This window comes from Formica exsecta, unplaced genomic scaffold, assembly GCF_003651465.1.
Source record: "Formica exsecta isolate Colony F162 unplaced genomic scaffold, ASM365146v1 scaffold423, whole genome shotgun sequence".
Lineage (NCBI taxonomy): Eukaryota > Metazoa > Arthropoda > Insecta > Hymenoptera > Formicidae > Formica > Formica exsecta.
Window position 1 is genome coordinate 248,677 of NW_021851472.1, and position 13,974 is coordinate 262,650.

The 13,974-nt window shown below is 34.4% G+C and overlaps 1 protein-coding gene across 3 annotated transcripts in view; it reads left to right on the top strand.

Annotated features, from left to right (window-relative positions):
- LOC115240325 (cGMP-dependent protein kinase, isozyme 2 forms cD4/T1/T3A/T3B) overlaps positions 1 to 13,974 on the top strand; it is a 45,723-nt gene that overhangs the window by 9,630 nt on the left and 22,119 nt on the right. Inside the window, exons 1-2 of one of the 3 annotated variants that reach the window (XM_029815401.1) lie at positions 8,785 to 9,226; positions 9,589 to 9,755. In XM_029815401.1, the coding sequence (XP_029671261.1) occupies positions 8,946 to 9,226; positions 9,589 to 9,755 (448 nt within the window). In that variant the 5' untranslated portion in view covers positions 8,785 to 8,945. Of the gene's footprint in view, positions 1 to 8,784; positions 9,227 to 9,588; positions 9,756 to 12,378; positions 13,275 to 13,974 lie in introns of those variants that run through there. The other 2 variants (XM_029815398.1, XM_029815400.1) reach the window with 2 other exon arrangements.

Sequence of the window (13,974 nt, forward strand, 5' to 3'; positions counted from 1 at the left end):
AAATTTCTAAAAAATAAATGTGTGTAATATAAATCTCTTTATAAATATAATATAATATAGACTGTCCAAGATTGTTGGATGTCTTTTTATAACAAATTTTTTGACTAATATGAGGCTGACTTTTCTTTAGCGAAAATATCAGAGCATCAATAATTTTAAGCTATAAGTGATTGAAAAAGAAAGGCTTTTTGCAAACTAAATTTTGGGAAGCTAAAAAGAAAAATTAATCTATTTTAATTAATTTAATTATTTTAAGTAGCGTTTATACTTTAAAGGATTATAAGAATCTAACGAATATTGGAAAATAAGATAATTTTTAACATAAAATTTTTATTTGTTGATTAATTAATGATGAAAAATTTGGTGTATTAATTCATAATGTTCATATTAATGGAGCTTCAATATTTTTTATTTGCATCATTACACACATTTTTCATTTTTGGTTCACGGTGGCTTTCTTCGAATTTCTATTTTTGTATATAATAAAAAAAGAAATAAAACTTTTTGTAAAAAAAAGTCAGTTCCTATTTTTTTATTTAAATGTGTTTAGTTTTGCAAAAAATAATTTTTTTATTTTAACTTATCAAAGCTGAACTGACCACTATACAAATGTATACAATTATTTAAGACGCTATTATTGTTTTTCTGTTTCAATATTTTACAATTTTTTATCTTAATTTCAAGATTAAAGATATATATTTTTTAATAGAAAAAAAAACATCAATTTATGTGTTTAAATAAAAATTTTACACGATATTAAAAAATGTCCTATTTTTTAGTTTGTTGGTTTCCTACAATTCCTTAACAGATCTTTAATTTGAAACTTAATTACAAAGTTATATGAAAATGATGAAAAGATTGCAATAAATAATGACTCCAAAATTTTATTAATGACTTGCTCCAAAATTTCGCTAAAACCGACTCCAAATTGATGAGAGCATTTATTTATTGAAACAATGTTCGGTCACTTTAGGACACACTGTGTATATAAATTATGTTAATAAGTAGCAAAATAAGATCGTTAATGAATGCTTCTTATCATGTGTGATAACGCTTTTAGATCGTTAAGAGGGAATCGATATCCAATTTTCTCGAGAGCATCGAACTCTGAACCAAGTAAAGAGCCGGGCTTCGCGTTCACGAAGTATTTACTATTTACGCTTATCAGCGATGAACTGTTAAAAATAGCCAACGCTTACGTTGTCGACGCGTCTTATCGATGAATTTACTTGATAACATCAATCATGCAATTCGATAGCCAGAACGCAATGATTTAGTTTACAGTCCGCATCTTGATTTATAGGGTGATTCTCGCGCGTTTCGAATAACATCCAGAAACGAACGACACTTTTTTTTTTCGCACGACAGTTTATTTAATATCTGTTTTTTTATTGTCACTTCGAGACGGGTATGACGCACATATATGAGATCTTTCAACTTAAGCTACGGTTTTAGCTGAAGCGTTTTTATATAACTTAAATCGAAGAAGAGAGACGGGGGCGGTATCTTTTTTTACTTTACGAAGTTTTCGTATGAGCTCGTCGGAATAAATCTTCATCAGAACACGTATTTTTGTGTATGTGTGTGTTATAATGGAAGTAAGCAAATATATCTATTTTTAATCATTAAAATGAAAACTTGAAAATTTTTATTATATAAAAAAAACATCCTGAGGAATATTGTGTTAATTCTATCCAGAATTGAATATGTATGTATTATCTCTTAATACTTATACAATTACATTAATTAGGATCTCGTTTTTGTTTTTCACGTGAGAAGTAAGATGTAACGATTCGATTCGTGAAATAATTATTTGAAGAGATACAGGGAACGTTGTTTATGCTTCAATTGTAACTCGTATCTCGTACTTTGATGGACCACGCCTCCTCGTTTGAGGCCTCGACAATGTAAATTGCGGCGAATCGCAACGTCTTTCTGGTCGTTTCGAGTCAAGCGTTTCATGCGAGTCGCTTAATCGAGCTAGAAACCATCGGTTAGTGCTCCCCAACAATTGAGATTGGCCCGACATTCCGGCATGGCCGCGAGACTATCGCGGAAAAAATTCTCTCCTTACATTTGACAAAGTGCATTCTCATTCCATGCACATTTTATTCGTATTATTATACGTTATTTACGAGTACTTTGATTTATTTGTTTCCACTTGTCACTTTTCCCATAATCTGTCGATTATCGATAGATAATCGACAGATAAACCATCGAAATTTTTGGACGTTCTTCTGTTTTTGAGCTGAAATCAATATAATATTTGTTTCATATAATATTCGAAAGCATATAAAATTTCCTATTCTTTATTTAAATAAAATTTTTTTAATATAAGATTTTATACAGTTTTTTTATTTGAAATTTTCTTTTATAGATTACTCTTATATTTTGAAACCAAACTAGCATCTGTCATAATATTATTATCTCTCTTCTGTGGACATAAAAATTAAATTTTATTTTAAATTTAAAAAATTAAATTTTATTTTGAATTTAAAAAATTAAATTCAATCCTAAAAAAATTAGTCATTTAAAATTAAAATTTATTCAATTCTAAATTAATTCAATTCTAAAAAAATTAGTCATTTAAAATTAAATTTTATACAATGATTAATAAAATTATTTTGGAGAGCATATTCATAGGACAACAAACTTATTTATAGTAAGTAAACATATTTCGTACGAAACACGCGAGGTTTTATTATCGTAAAATCTCGCATGATTATTCGAGAAGTTACGTTAGTCCTGGCATTGTTCTACTTGAGGCTTTTTGCATAGAGAGTACGTAGAATAATGATTGCGAAATAGAAACGCGCGCGAAGAGACTTTTGAGGATTCGATACGCGACTTAAATAATTCAAGCGTCCCCATAATAATCTCGATCCCGCATATGTAGAGGCTTTAAGTTCGTTTTACACGATCCGAGAACATTCTTTATACAGATCTTCACGATCTTAAGTCCAACATCACAAATAAAAAAATTATCCTTCGAGATCCGCAATTTAAATCAAAAATTTTTTTAATCGCTATCTTTCCCGATAACTGATCGATTATACATCGTGCAAAATGGACTTTATATATATGCGATTTATATGTTTTTGCGATTTATAAGTATGTTTTTGAAAACGAGACAAGTTTACAATTACGCTTGTACGTTTTTGTCAAGAAAGTTTAAAAATAGCATGTATACATAATTCAAATTCCTTATTTTTCTATTAAATATTACCGGTTCTTATAACAGTCTAGAAAACATACATTACATAATTAATTACCGATTCGACCGATATAAAATTTTGTCCTTCCAATTTGATATAACAATAAGGAATTTTTTGCATGCCGTAAGTCATATTCTTTTATTGTATTTTGCAAGTTGAATTACGATTCCAATCAATTATGCGTATCTTTGTTAAAAGTAGTCATTAAGAAACAACAATAGAAGAGAATTTTCACTATCGAATTAATTATATGATTAATTATATGATTATTAATGAATTAATTATATGATTAATTATATGATTTAAATAGCAAAATATTTTTAAATAATTAAATGCATATATAAGATTATTTTTATGGCGATAAAATATATTATTAATGTGTATAACTCAATTATTATTTATATCAAATTTTTCTGATTTTTTGAACGTATCAGTGCATTTTTCCCATTCGAGTTTTTAGAATCTTTAAAATTCTAAACGTAAATAAAATATTCCATTAAGCTTTTTTTATAATACAGAATTTTTTATGTATATTAAAATTTTATTATTTGCATGTTATTGTATAAACTTTAATAATAGCAAAGAGATATACTGAGTTCGTAATTATAAAATACGATCGTAAGAGATTTGCCTAAATTGAACTGTATGCATATTAAAAAACAAATATATTGAATTATTAAATACACGAAGCTTCACATATTCATGTAGCTAATAAAAGCGATGATAATCTGCCATCAATAATCCTTTTTTTCCGATACTTCATAACGCTTGCACGTGTCACGGTAATACAACTTATGACAAGTTATTAAATTCAAACCGGTTAAACTTACGAACACGCCGAGAAGTTTTGATTATAAAATCAACTTGTGATTTCCATAATTCTGCGATGTCTAAATATAAATCATCATCGAAGACAGTTTTATTTGTAAGACGAAATTGACTCGATAATCATTGCCTCTTAAGGAAAAGGGTGGAGTTCCGAATAGGTGAACCCTCCGATTTTTTTGAAACTACACTATTTTGTGTATTTTTGAACGCTGATTACGAATATAATAATGAAAATTTGCGACAAGGTCATTTTCAAGGTCAAAACTAAAAAAAACTGAAAAAATATAACTTTTTAGACATTATTTCAATAAATATTGATGTAACAAAAAAATGTTTCAAATAAAGGTTGCAGTTCTTAAAAAAATACATTATTTATGTTCTATAAATTTTTTGCGTGAAACTGAAAGTTTTCGAGAAAATCGATGTTAAAGAATAAAAACGGCAGGTGAAGTTCCGAAAAGTGCTCACCTCTGATTTTTTTGTAACTCAGTATTCTTACGTATTTTGATGCACTGATTACGAATATCATAATGAAAATTTGTGCATCTCTCATTTTCATAGTGAAAATCATGAAAAACCCATAACAATTTTAGATCTTACAGAGAAAAACATTTTATGTCCTATTAATTTTTACCGTACGATAGTTTTCAACAAAAACGATGGAATCTAAATCTTATATCTGTTCTCCCATCTAAGCATGTACTTTGCAGTACATATACGATTCCACATGGGTTTACAACTTTCCACGTAGAGCGAGGTTCCACGCAAACCTATTTGTCTAGTATTTTGGTAGTGGAGCCCCCACAGAGGGGTGGAACCCTCTGTTTCCACGCATACACTTTTCCACGCGAAGCGAGGTTCCACATGGGTTTGCAACTTTCCACGCAGAGCGAAGTTCCACGCAAATCTATTTGTCTAGTTTTTCGGAACTTCACCCGCCGTTTTTAGTCTTTAACATCGATTTTCTCGAAAACTTTCAGTTTTACGCAAAAAATTTATAGAACATAAATGATGTATTTTTTTAAGAACTGCAACTTTTATTTGAAACATTTTTTTTGTTACATCAATATTTATTGAAATAATGTCTAAAAAGTTATATTTTTTCAGTTTTTTTGAGTTTTGACCTTGAAAATGACCTTGTCGCAAATTTTCATTATCATATTTGTAATCAGCGTTAAAAAATACAAAAAATAGTGTAGTTTTAAAAAAATCGGAGGGTTCACCTATTCGGAACTTTATCCAAGGAAAATAATTGTCTTCGGAAATAAAGCCTCTAATGAATGTATTGCAAAATCGGCGATAGATATTAGGTGAAAAGCTTTAGAGAATCGCCTGCGGAAACACGTGCCGTAAAGAGTCACTCGATTATTTTTCCTCGCGCCTTGTAAGAGAGACACCTTTTTCTCTTGGCGGTTAACGTCGACGTGCCAAAGTCAAGGAAGCCGTCAGGGCCGTACCCGGTTAAAGGCCGGTTTCGTATGTAGGACGCATTGGGTACGAGCATAATAAATCGCTCCAAGCACATTCGCCAACGCAAAGTAGACTGACAAAGTGTAGTCAATGGCGTAATATAACGAGTATTAATTTTGGCATTAATTTTAAAGAGTAGATTCGAGAATCTTGACGAAATATATATTTTTTTATCTGGGAAGGAAATATATTATTATCTATCACAAAATCAGGATAATATTTCTTTTTAACTATATACGGAGTGTCCCCAATTTAAATGTCAAAACTTTAGGAGCGTGTAGGGGACCGATAAACTAAGACAAAAAGTCCTTTAGAGATTTGCTCGTTTTTGTTTCGTTCATACTTTAATGTCTATTTATTCTATTATTATAAGATAAGATACGAAAAGCAATTTTAATTATCAATTGAATTAGTAAAAATGCGAATTAATAAAAGGCAATAAATGAAAAATGTACAAGTCTCACAGAATCAAATTTCAAAATCACTCGCTAATGAAGAAATAAAACACAAACTCTTTTCGACGGAGAGGATGGTCCTTTCTCCTACGCCATTGTCAATGCGTAATAGTAAACGCACGTATATTCGCGAATAGATCAGCACGTACAATCGTAGCGGTGACCGGCCAGGAGCGACGATCGGAGGGTCGAAATGATCGGTGAAAGGAGAGAACATTTTTTTTTTAATTGGCTGCCAAACGCGATGGCGGGAGTTTGGAGGAGAAGCCGCGAGAGTCGTCGTGATTAAAACGTAAAAATAGCCGGCTCGCGTACTACAGGATCGTTAGTCGTTGCCGGTCCTACACGCGAACCCGAAGAAGACGGCTCCTCCGCACGCTCCGCGTGTACATACTCATTGTTGGTTCCGCACGCGTGCTCCTCTTTGATCGTCAGTTCGATCGTGACAGTTCGGAGTGACAGTTCGCGCCTCGTGCGATATCGCCCATCGCGATATCCGTGTCCGTCAAATCTTTAATTTGATTCGAGGACGCTATTAATATTGATTAAACTCGGTATCATTTTGGGTGAGCTCAAATTTTGATGTTAAAAATGTGCGAGAGTGATCCTTGATAATTGATCCTTTTTCGCGTACTCTCTTGTAATAGGAAGGTGAGCCCGTGTCAGCGAATTATGTCGGTAGCAACCCTCTCTTCAGAAGCGAATGTACCGTTAAACTCGCGATTTCTTCTAAATTATTCTCATGAGCAGTAGTTGAAGTTAACTACGGTTCAACTGACGCTTATGGATCCTGCGAAAGGAAATGAGCCTTCACGTGAAGAAGTTAATTGGTCTAAATCCTTCACCGTTCGATAAATCGGTTGTTTCCATCGCTGATGATGCAATGAAAACGTCTCTATGTAATAACTTCGTATGTAATACCATTTACGGATAAAGTGTGAACGTGAAGCTTGGCTATTTGATTGCATGTTCGAAAAATTTGCGATCATTTAATCGGAATATCAAGGTGGATTCCAGTGTCCAGAATAGATTCTTTGCAAAAGCCTTCGGTATTAGATCGATATCGTTCGATATCGATATTTTTTTACGATACATTTACTTCTTGATTCGGTTGATGTAACAAGCGGTCACGCGAGACACGCGAGTGAGTTGATACTGATAGCTCGCGCGATGCTGTAGATTGTGTAGATCGCTTGATTAGAACAGATTGAACGAAGCGCTGATGATCTGCGCCAAATTGAGCAACGTTTAATAAAAAGTCTGGAAGAAACGACGGAGATTCTCTGTGTGTGATGAGACATATGTCTTCAATAAACTAAGGGAATACCCGGTTACATGTACCTAATATTTCCCGAGATACTAATACAAGCTTTGATAGTTTAGCCTCGCTCATGTATCGTGCGACATTTTTCGGTAATAATTCAGCAACAAAGAACGAAACAAGAGTGAATTATTGTACGCGTCGTTTTTAAACGTCAGTAATATAGATTCCTTTAATTGGAGCAGATTGAGAAGGGGAAATATTCGCTTCAATATTCGCTCTTATTGTTTTATCTATTGTCATTAAGTTTAATGACAATATCGTGCAAACAATAATTTTTCAAATTAATTTATGCATGTAAACAAATGTGATATATTTAACTATAAATCATTTTCAGCGCCTTTTTTATTGATTTATAGATTAACTTACATATTTCCGGTTCAGTTTTATTGAATCGTTTTATTTGCATTTTTTTTTTTTTTACATTGTCCATATAATAATAAAACTATATATATAGTTTTATTATTGAATTTTATGGACAATGTAAAAAAATGTATATATATATTTATATATTTAAATATATATATATATCTTTCTTTTTTCACAAGAAACATGTGAACCATACGAGAAGAAATACTGAACTTGAGGAACTGCTAACGTGGAATTTGTTGAAGGCAAATGATTATTTCCTCTCAATTGCAATATGATTGCAAACGAAGTAGTTAAATATAGCTACTACCGACAATGTATTATTAAACGGTTATATAAGATGTAAAAGTTTTTACAATCTGCTAATAATTTCATGTTAGAGACGCGTTCTGTTGCAATCACAATTTTATTGTAAAAATATTACAAATTATATTTGTAAATGCATCTTATTCTAAACAATGCACAGTACAAATCTGTTTTTCGTGATAATATCAGCCACATATATTTTTATTCTACCAACAAAATTTCCTAAATTATACTTTTTGTTATTTTAAGAAGATCCGTTCGTTTCCAACTTCTTATGTAATCGATGCTTCTAACTTTGGCTTATTACACAGAGGAAATAAATATATCTGACTAGCTTTTGGAATCGTCTTCGACTCTTGAACTATGACAAACTCAAATTTTGTTCCCGGCTGTCCTTGCAATTACGATTGACATTTAAAAGCGTATAAATTTTACTGAATATTTCATGTGTCGAATATATGAAAATTTTTTTATTTCCTGTAAGTTGAAATTTTTTGTCTTAAAAATCTGACATTTTCTCAAGAATTCTGGCGAGAAAAAAATGAACTTGCTACGTCTTCGGATGCTCATCTTTTACATTTAATCGCAGAATTTTTTTTTTGGTGTCTAATAAAAAATAAAAATTTTAGAAAATATCTTTGGAAAATAGCCAGAATTTTATTAATTAATTATATAAATATTCTGAAAAATGGGACGTTGCTTCGAGATTGATGATCAAGATTAGAGCATTCATATAAATATCATTAATACTGTCATCGTCTTAGGTTCAAATGATGAGGACCAAGAACTGAATGCATAGATATATTTGAATATTTATACTTCGCTCGCACACGCATTTCCCTGTTTTTGCGCTTGTAAAACATTCATCGAAAGACGAAAGAGTGACATTTTCGTGGTGTATGGCTCGCACGTGATATTGAAGGAGGAGAGAGTGTCGTTCGGATTTCACGCGACGAGAAAGAGAGAGATAGATAGAAGAGAATGGATTCCATACGTGACCTGAAACGATTGTTGTACGAGCGTACGGAGGCCTTGCGACGTCGCGACGAGACCGTCGATATGCTCGAGAGGGTCCTCGAGGAGCGCGACGCCACGATCCGTCACCTGCAAAACGAGATCGATAAGTTCCGGCAGATTGTCGATTTGAGATTGGCGTCCAACGGCATCAATTCTAATCCGAGACTGAAACGAAAGGCCATATCGGCGGAACCTCTCAGAAATGACACGACGAAACCGGTGATGAGGTTCACCAAGCCGAAAAGGTAGACGAGTAATGGTGCCTTGGATGTGTCATACATCCTTTTTTTTTATCCTCCAAAAGAGAGAGTAACGCCTCTTCGATTTTCCTTGACATAATAAAAATTTGCGTCTGCGCTATTTTTTATTATTCTCACCTATTGTTCCATCCATCTGCCATCTGACTGGCTTTGAGATTTTATGTTCGTTTATTAATATGTTTATCAGAAAATATTTATTACGTAAATTTTTACAATCACATCCACGAATACAACTTGCAATTGACTATGAAAAAATATTATTTATCTTTTCATTTTTTTGCAAGAATATATTACTCCGTATGACGTAAAAGAGGGAAATTTAATGATGAATCTGCTTTTGTTTCAAGGTCTCGCGAATTAATCAAGACTGCCATTCTGGACAACGACTTTATGAAAAATTTAGAGCTCACGCAAATCCGAGAGATCGTCGATTGTATGTATCCTGTTACGTTTCCGGCTGGTTCGATCATTATACAAGAGGGCGATGTTGGCTCTATTGTCTTTGTTATGGAGGGTAAGTGAATACAATCACATATCTTTATGTATAGTTTCATCGGAACAATATTCTCATGTGTACGACGTATAAAAATAACGTGGCAAAATATTAACAAATATTAAAACTTTTGCGACGTAAAATAAATGTTAATACATTATTAATAGTACATTTAAAAATTAGATCGCTTCATAAAATTTCGTTAATTATTCATAAAATGATAGTAATATATCCACGAGAAAGTAAAAGAAATACGGGGAATATCCTCGTTAAAAAAATACTTCCGGCATATTATATATGACGTTGACAGCTTTAACCGTCAGTAGATGAAAAATTAAGGATGGAAAACAGTAATACATTATCTGCGCTATTTTAAAAACAATGTTTCTCGCACTTGTGTGCCTTCTCAACCCGCTCTAGTATTAATACATCACTCAGTCTTGCTTATCTATTAGAGCTGCGTGTGATATATTCGTTCCCAATCAAAAAAGAAATTATAAATAGCGCGGTTAATTTTGATTTTTCCTCCGAGACTTATTTCTTATACCTATATATAAAAAAAATCAACCTCGTGCACTTAAATTGTCAACAGTGGTATCGTGAAATTTCTCATCTTACGCGGAAATAATTAGAATTATCTTCTAAAAATTGGATGAGCTTTAATTAATTCGCACACAAATTAAACGTATACACTCATCATCGACTTAAATTTACATTCACATTAAAACTGTTTAATCAATTATTTATCGCTATCGGCAAGATTACGTTAACTGCAGAGTTTTGCATACACAGAACAAGATCGCAGGATAGCTAATTATATAATAATAAAATTCCAGTTAAAATTAGGAACTGGTTTGCTGTATTTTAATTATACAGCCGAAAGTAAAAATTAATTTTGCCGGAAATCAAATTCCAAGAAAAATAAAATAATATCGGAGTAAAATTGCATTTATTCATTAATTTAACATTTATTAATCTTTATTGATAGAACTGATCCGTGGGATATCAACGTAAATTCGGTTTTATGTAAACACGATTATATGAGCTCCGGCTATATAATTCTCTTTCTCCCGGAATTCGATTTCCGTTGAACAAAAGCACCGATGCGATTTCGTAATGATTGACGTGCCGTGTCTTACTTTCACAGAAAAATACATTGCTAGTCGCTTTTCTCTCTTTCTTTCTCAACTGATCCGATTATTAGTGTTATCACTCATCCGTGTCGTTGCAGTCACGTAATCAGTGGCAAGCGCACTTGCCTCGTATATACAGTACATATCATTCATTGTTTAAAATCTGTACGAATAAATATTTAAATATCCAGAATTAAAGTTTATACGATAAAAAATTGTTGAGATCAAAATCAAGATTTATATAAAGAATGAAAAAGATGATGCATTAATAATATCTCTCAATTCACACATAAAAGTAAATATTATTTTTACATATCTATCTTAAAAAAATTGTTTAAATTTTTGTATAATTAATATAATGGAAAATTCTGTCTCCTCTCTCTTAAATTATTGTTCTTATATTTTTCTATATTTATATACGAGAAGTATTATATTTATCTGCAACGATTCATCTAAACTTAATAACCGTAACAAATGTTCGCTATAAGTTTTTTGCATGAATACAAAATAGAAAGTTTCGAAAGTGTTGCAAAATTAAGCAATTAATTGAAAGAAATCTTGCTTAAAAAAAGGGATTACTTTACAAAATCTATAAAACCCATCTCACTTCCAATTGTTCTAAAACTTGTGAAAATAAAAATATCCCGAAGACGCGTGAAAAATCAGTATACGAATTAGTGTCGAATTAACACACTTCGTTGCTAACGAAGTTAGTACAGGACCCTCCATTAATTTCGGACTCCCGGATCTTCGCGGTCATAAAAACGTGGCTGCGCTTTTATTATATCGTGGGAGCGAGATTGCGGGGGCGAGCCGGGTACGACGAGATGAGAACCACTGTCCTTTCTCTCACGAGCATATTGTCCATGGTGGGGACTCCTGGAGCTCGTCGAGGGAAGGGAGTCTCTCTCGTGGTGCTGCTGTCTCTCTCTCTCTCTCTCTCTCTCTCTATCTCTCTCGCCGCTCACACGAGCATGATTTTCACCAGTCGGGAATACTGTCAGTGAGCGTCAGGCGCGACGCGACGCCGCTCGTGACGTTATTACGGTGTCCTCCTTTGACAGGATACCGCTCGTCGTTTTAAAAAGGAACGCCACGTGTGACGCGACGCCGTTTTTCTCGCGGATGCGATCGATCGGAGAGGAGAGTCTCCTAGTCGCGAGGAAACGAAATCTCGAGAGGCGATATCCTCGCAGATGTCACGGGGAATTTCTCACCGGTGCGCGCTTTGTCGAGGATATTGAGCTCGGGCAATCGTAGTGCATCCTGTCTTCAAGCTGGGAGAGCTGACAGGAGATCGACAGGCCGGAGATGGCCCGGTTTCCCGCCCGTTGTTCCTCGACGCCGGACGGATGTTGCGAATGAACGATCGCGAATGACGGTCGTCCGTGTTCGTCGAATATTATTTCTCAGTCTCGTCGGAATTGTTCGTCCCATAAATATCCGCGGACTATAAGGAATACCCCGGCGAGTTCGAAGATAAGTGGATTTTTCTTCCCAGCATCATCGATCTTTTTCCTGGACCGAAGCCAATCTCGGTTGCTTGGAACTTCGTCGTCTCTCGTTCCGGATATATTTATGTCAGTTTCAAGATATTATCTCTATAAATTAATTTTAAGGACCGATACTCCGTTTTGCTTCTCGAGTCCGACGTTCAAGAACGTAAGAGTGGAAAAACGGAAAGAATTGTCAAGAATGCGCCCACCTGTCGCGCCTACCTGCTGCGCCCACTTGTCGCGCTTCCTCGGACGCATCTAAGAGACATTATTACCGGGTTCATTTTACTGGACAATAACTGCGTTGTCGTCGAGCGATGGTCGAGCTTCTGACCTTTGCGCGCGTCGAGTAGTTCGGCAAAAACCGCCGGCGAAAGTCTACGGAGAACGGGCTCTCCGCCTCTGTCTCTCGCTGCAGCGCTGCGAGTTGGAGGTCATGAAGGTACGGAGTTATCCAGGACGGGCGGTCCTGGAGGATCCGGAACTCCTGCTAGACCCGGACGCGACTCGCGGCCGTGCCATGGAATTGCTCTACGAGGCCAGCTGGCGCGAGTGCGGGGTCAACTGGACCAGCAATGGCGGCGACAGCGGTATCAGCAAGGCAAAATCAGCTTCCGCCAGGCAAGAAGACGAGCCCTACGTCGGGCGATCCTACGTCGACGTGGTGTCGCAGCTCGAGGGCAAACTGGCCGAGCCGTCCTCGACGAGGGACGAGGATGCGCGATCCAGAGGATCCAGCAGCACCGGCACCACCGACAGCGAATGCTCCGAGGTGAACCAGCCGTCCTCCGGCAACGCTCAGGGCGGTTTCCTTATTCCGAGGCCGAGGCTGATAGTGCCGGTACACACCTACGCGAGGAGAAGACGCACCGGCGCGCCGCAGCCTATAAGGAGACGCCAGATACGCGAAGGTACTTGTCCGCGGATATGACGGATAATCCGCGGTTTTTACGGACGGTTATTCCCCGGGAATAAACGAACGTCAGCACGCGAATCTACTTCGTGTACGGAGTGATTATAAAATCGCTTACTCCGTGCAAGTCTCGATTAACGAGTGAAATTGTTTTCACTCGAACGCCACTTTTCTTCAAGATCGTTAAATATTTTTTACGAATACTTCGATAATTGTTTTTTTTTAAATTGAATTAAAATTTTATTCAAATTTAGTCTCTTTTAAAATGTTAAATTTTAAAAATATAAGGTTTTATTATCCGTTTAAAAACACGTATTTAATATTTGCTTATAAGAAAATATTATTGAAATATCTCTGTCTGACAATATATAATTTGCGGCAAAGTTGAAAACAAATCTATTTTATGTGTCACATATCTTGATATATGTGCATACGTGATATATATAATTTGCATACATAATATATATAGTGATACATAATAAAATAATATATATAAATATGTCTGACAATGCGGCAAAGTTGAAAACAAATCTATTTTATGTGTCACATATCTTGATATATGTGCATACGTGATATATATAATTTGCATAATTTGCATATATAGTGATACATAATAAAATAATATATATAAATAAAATAAATAATATACAGAATTTTAATTATATGAATATATATAAATATTTATATATATATATATG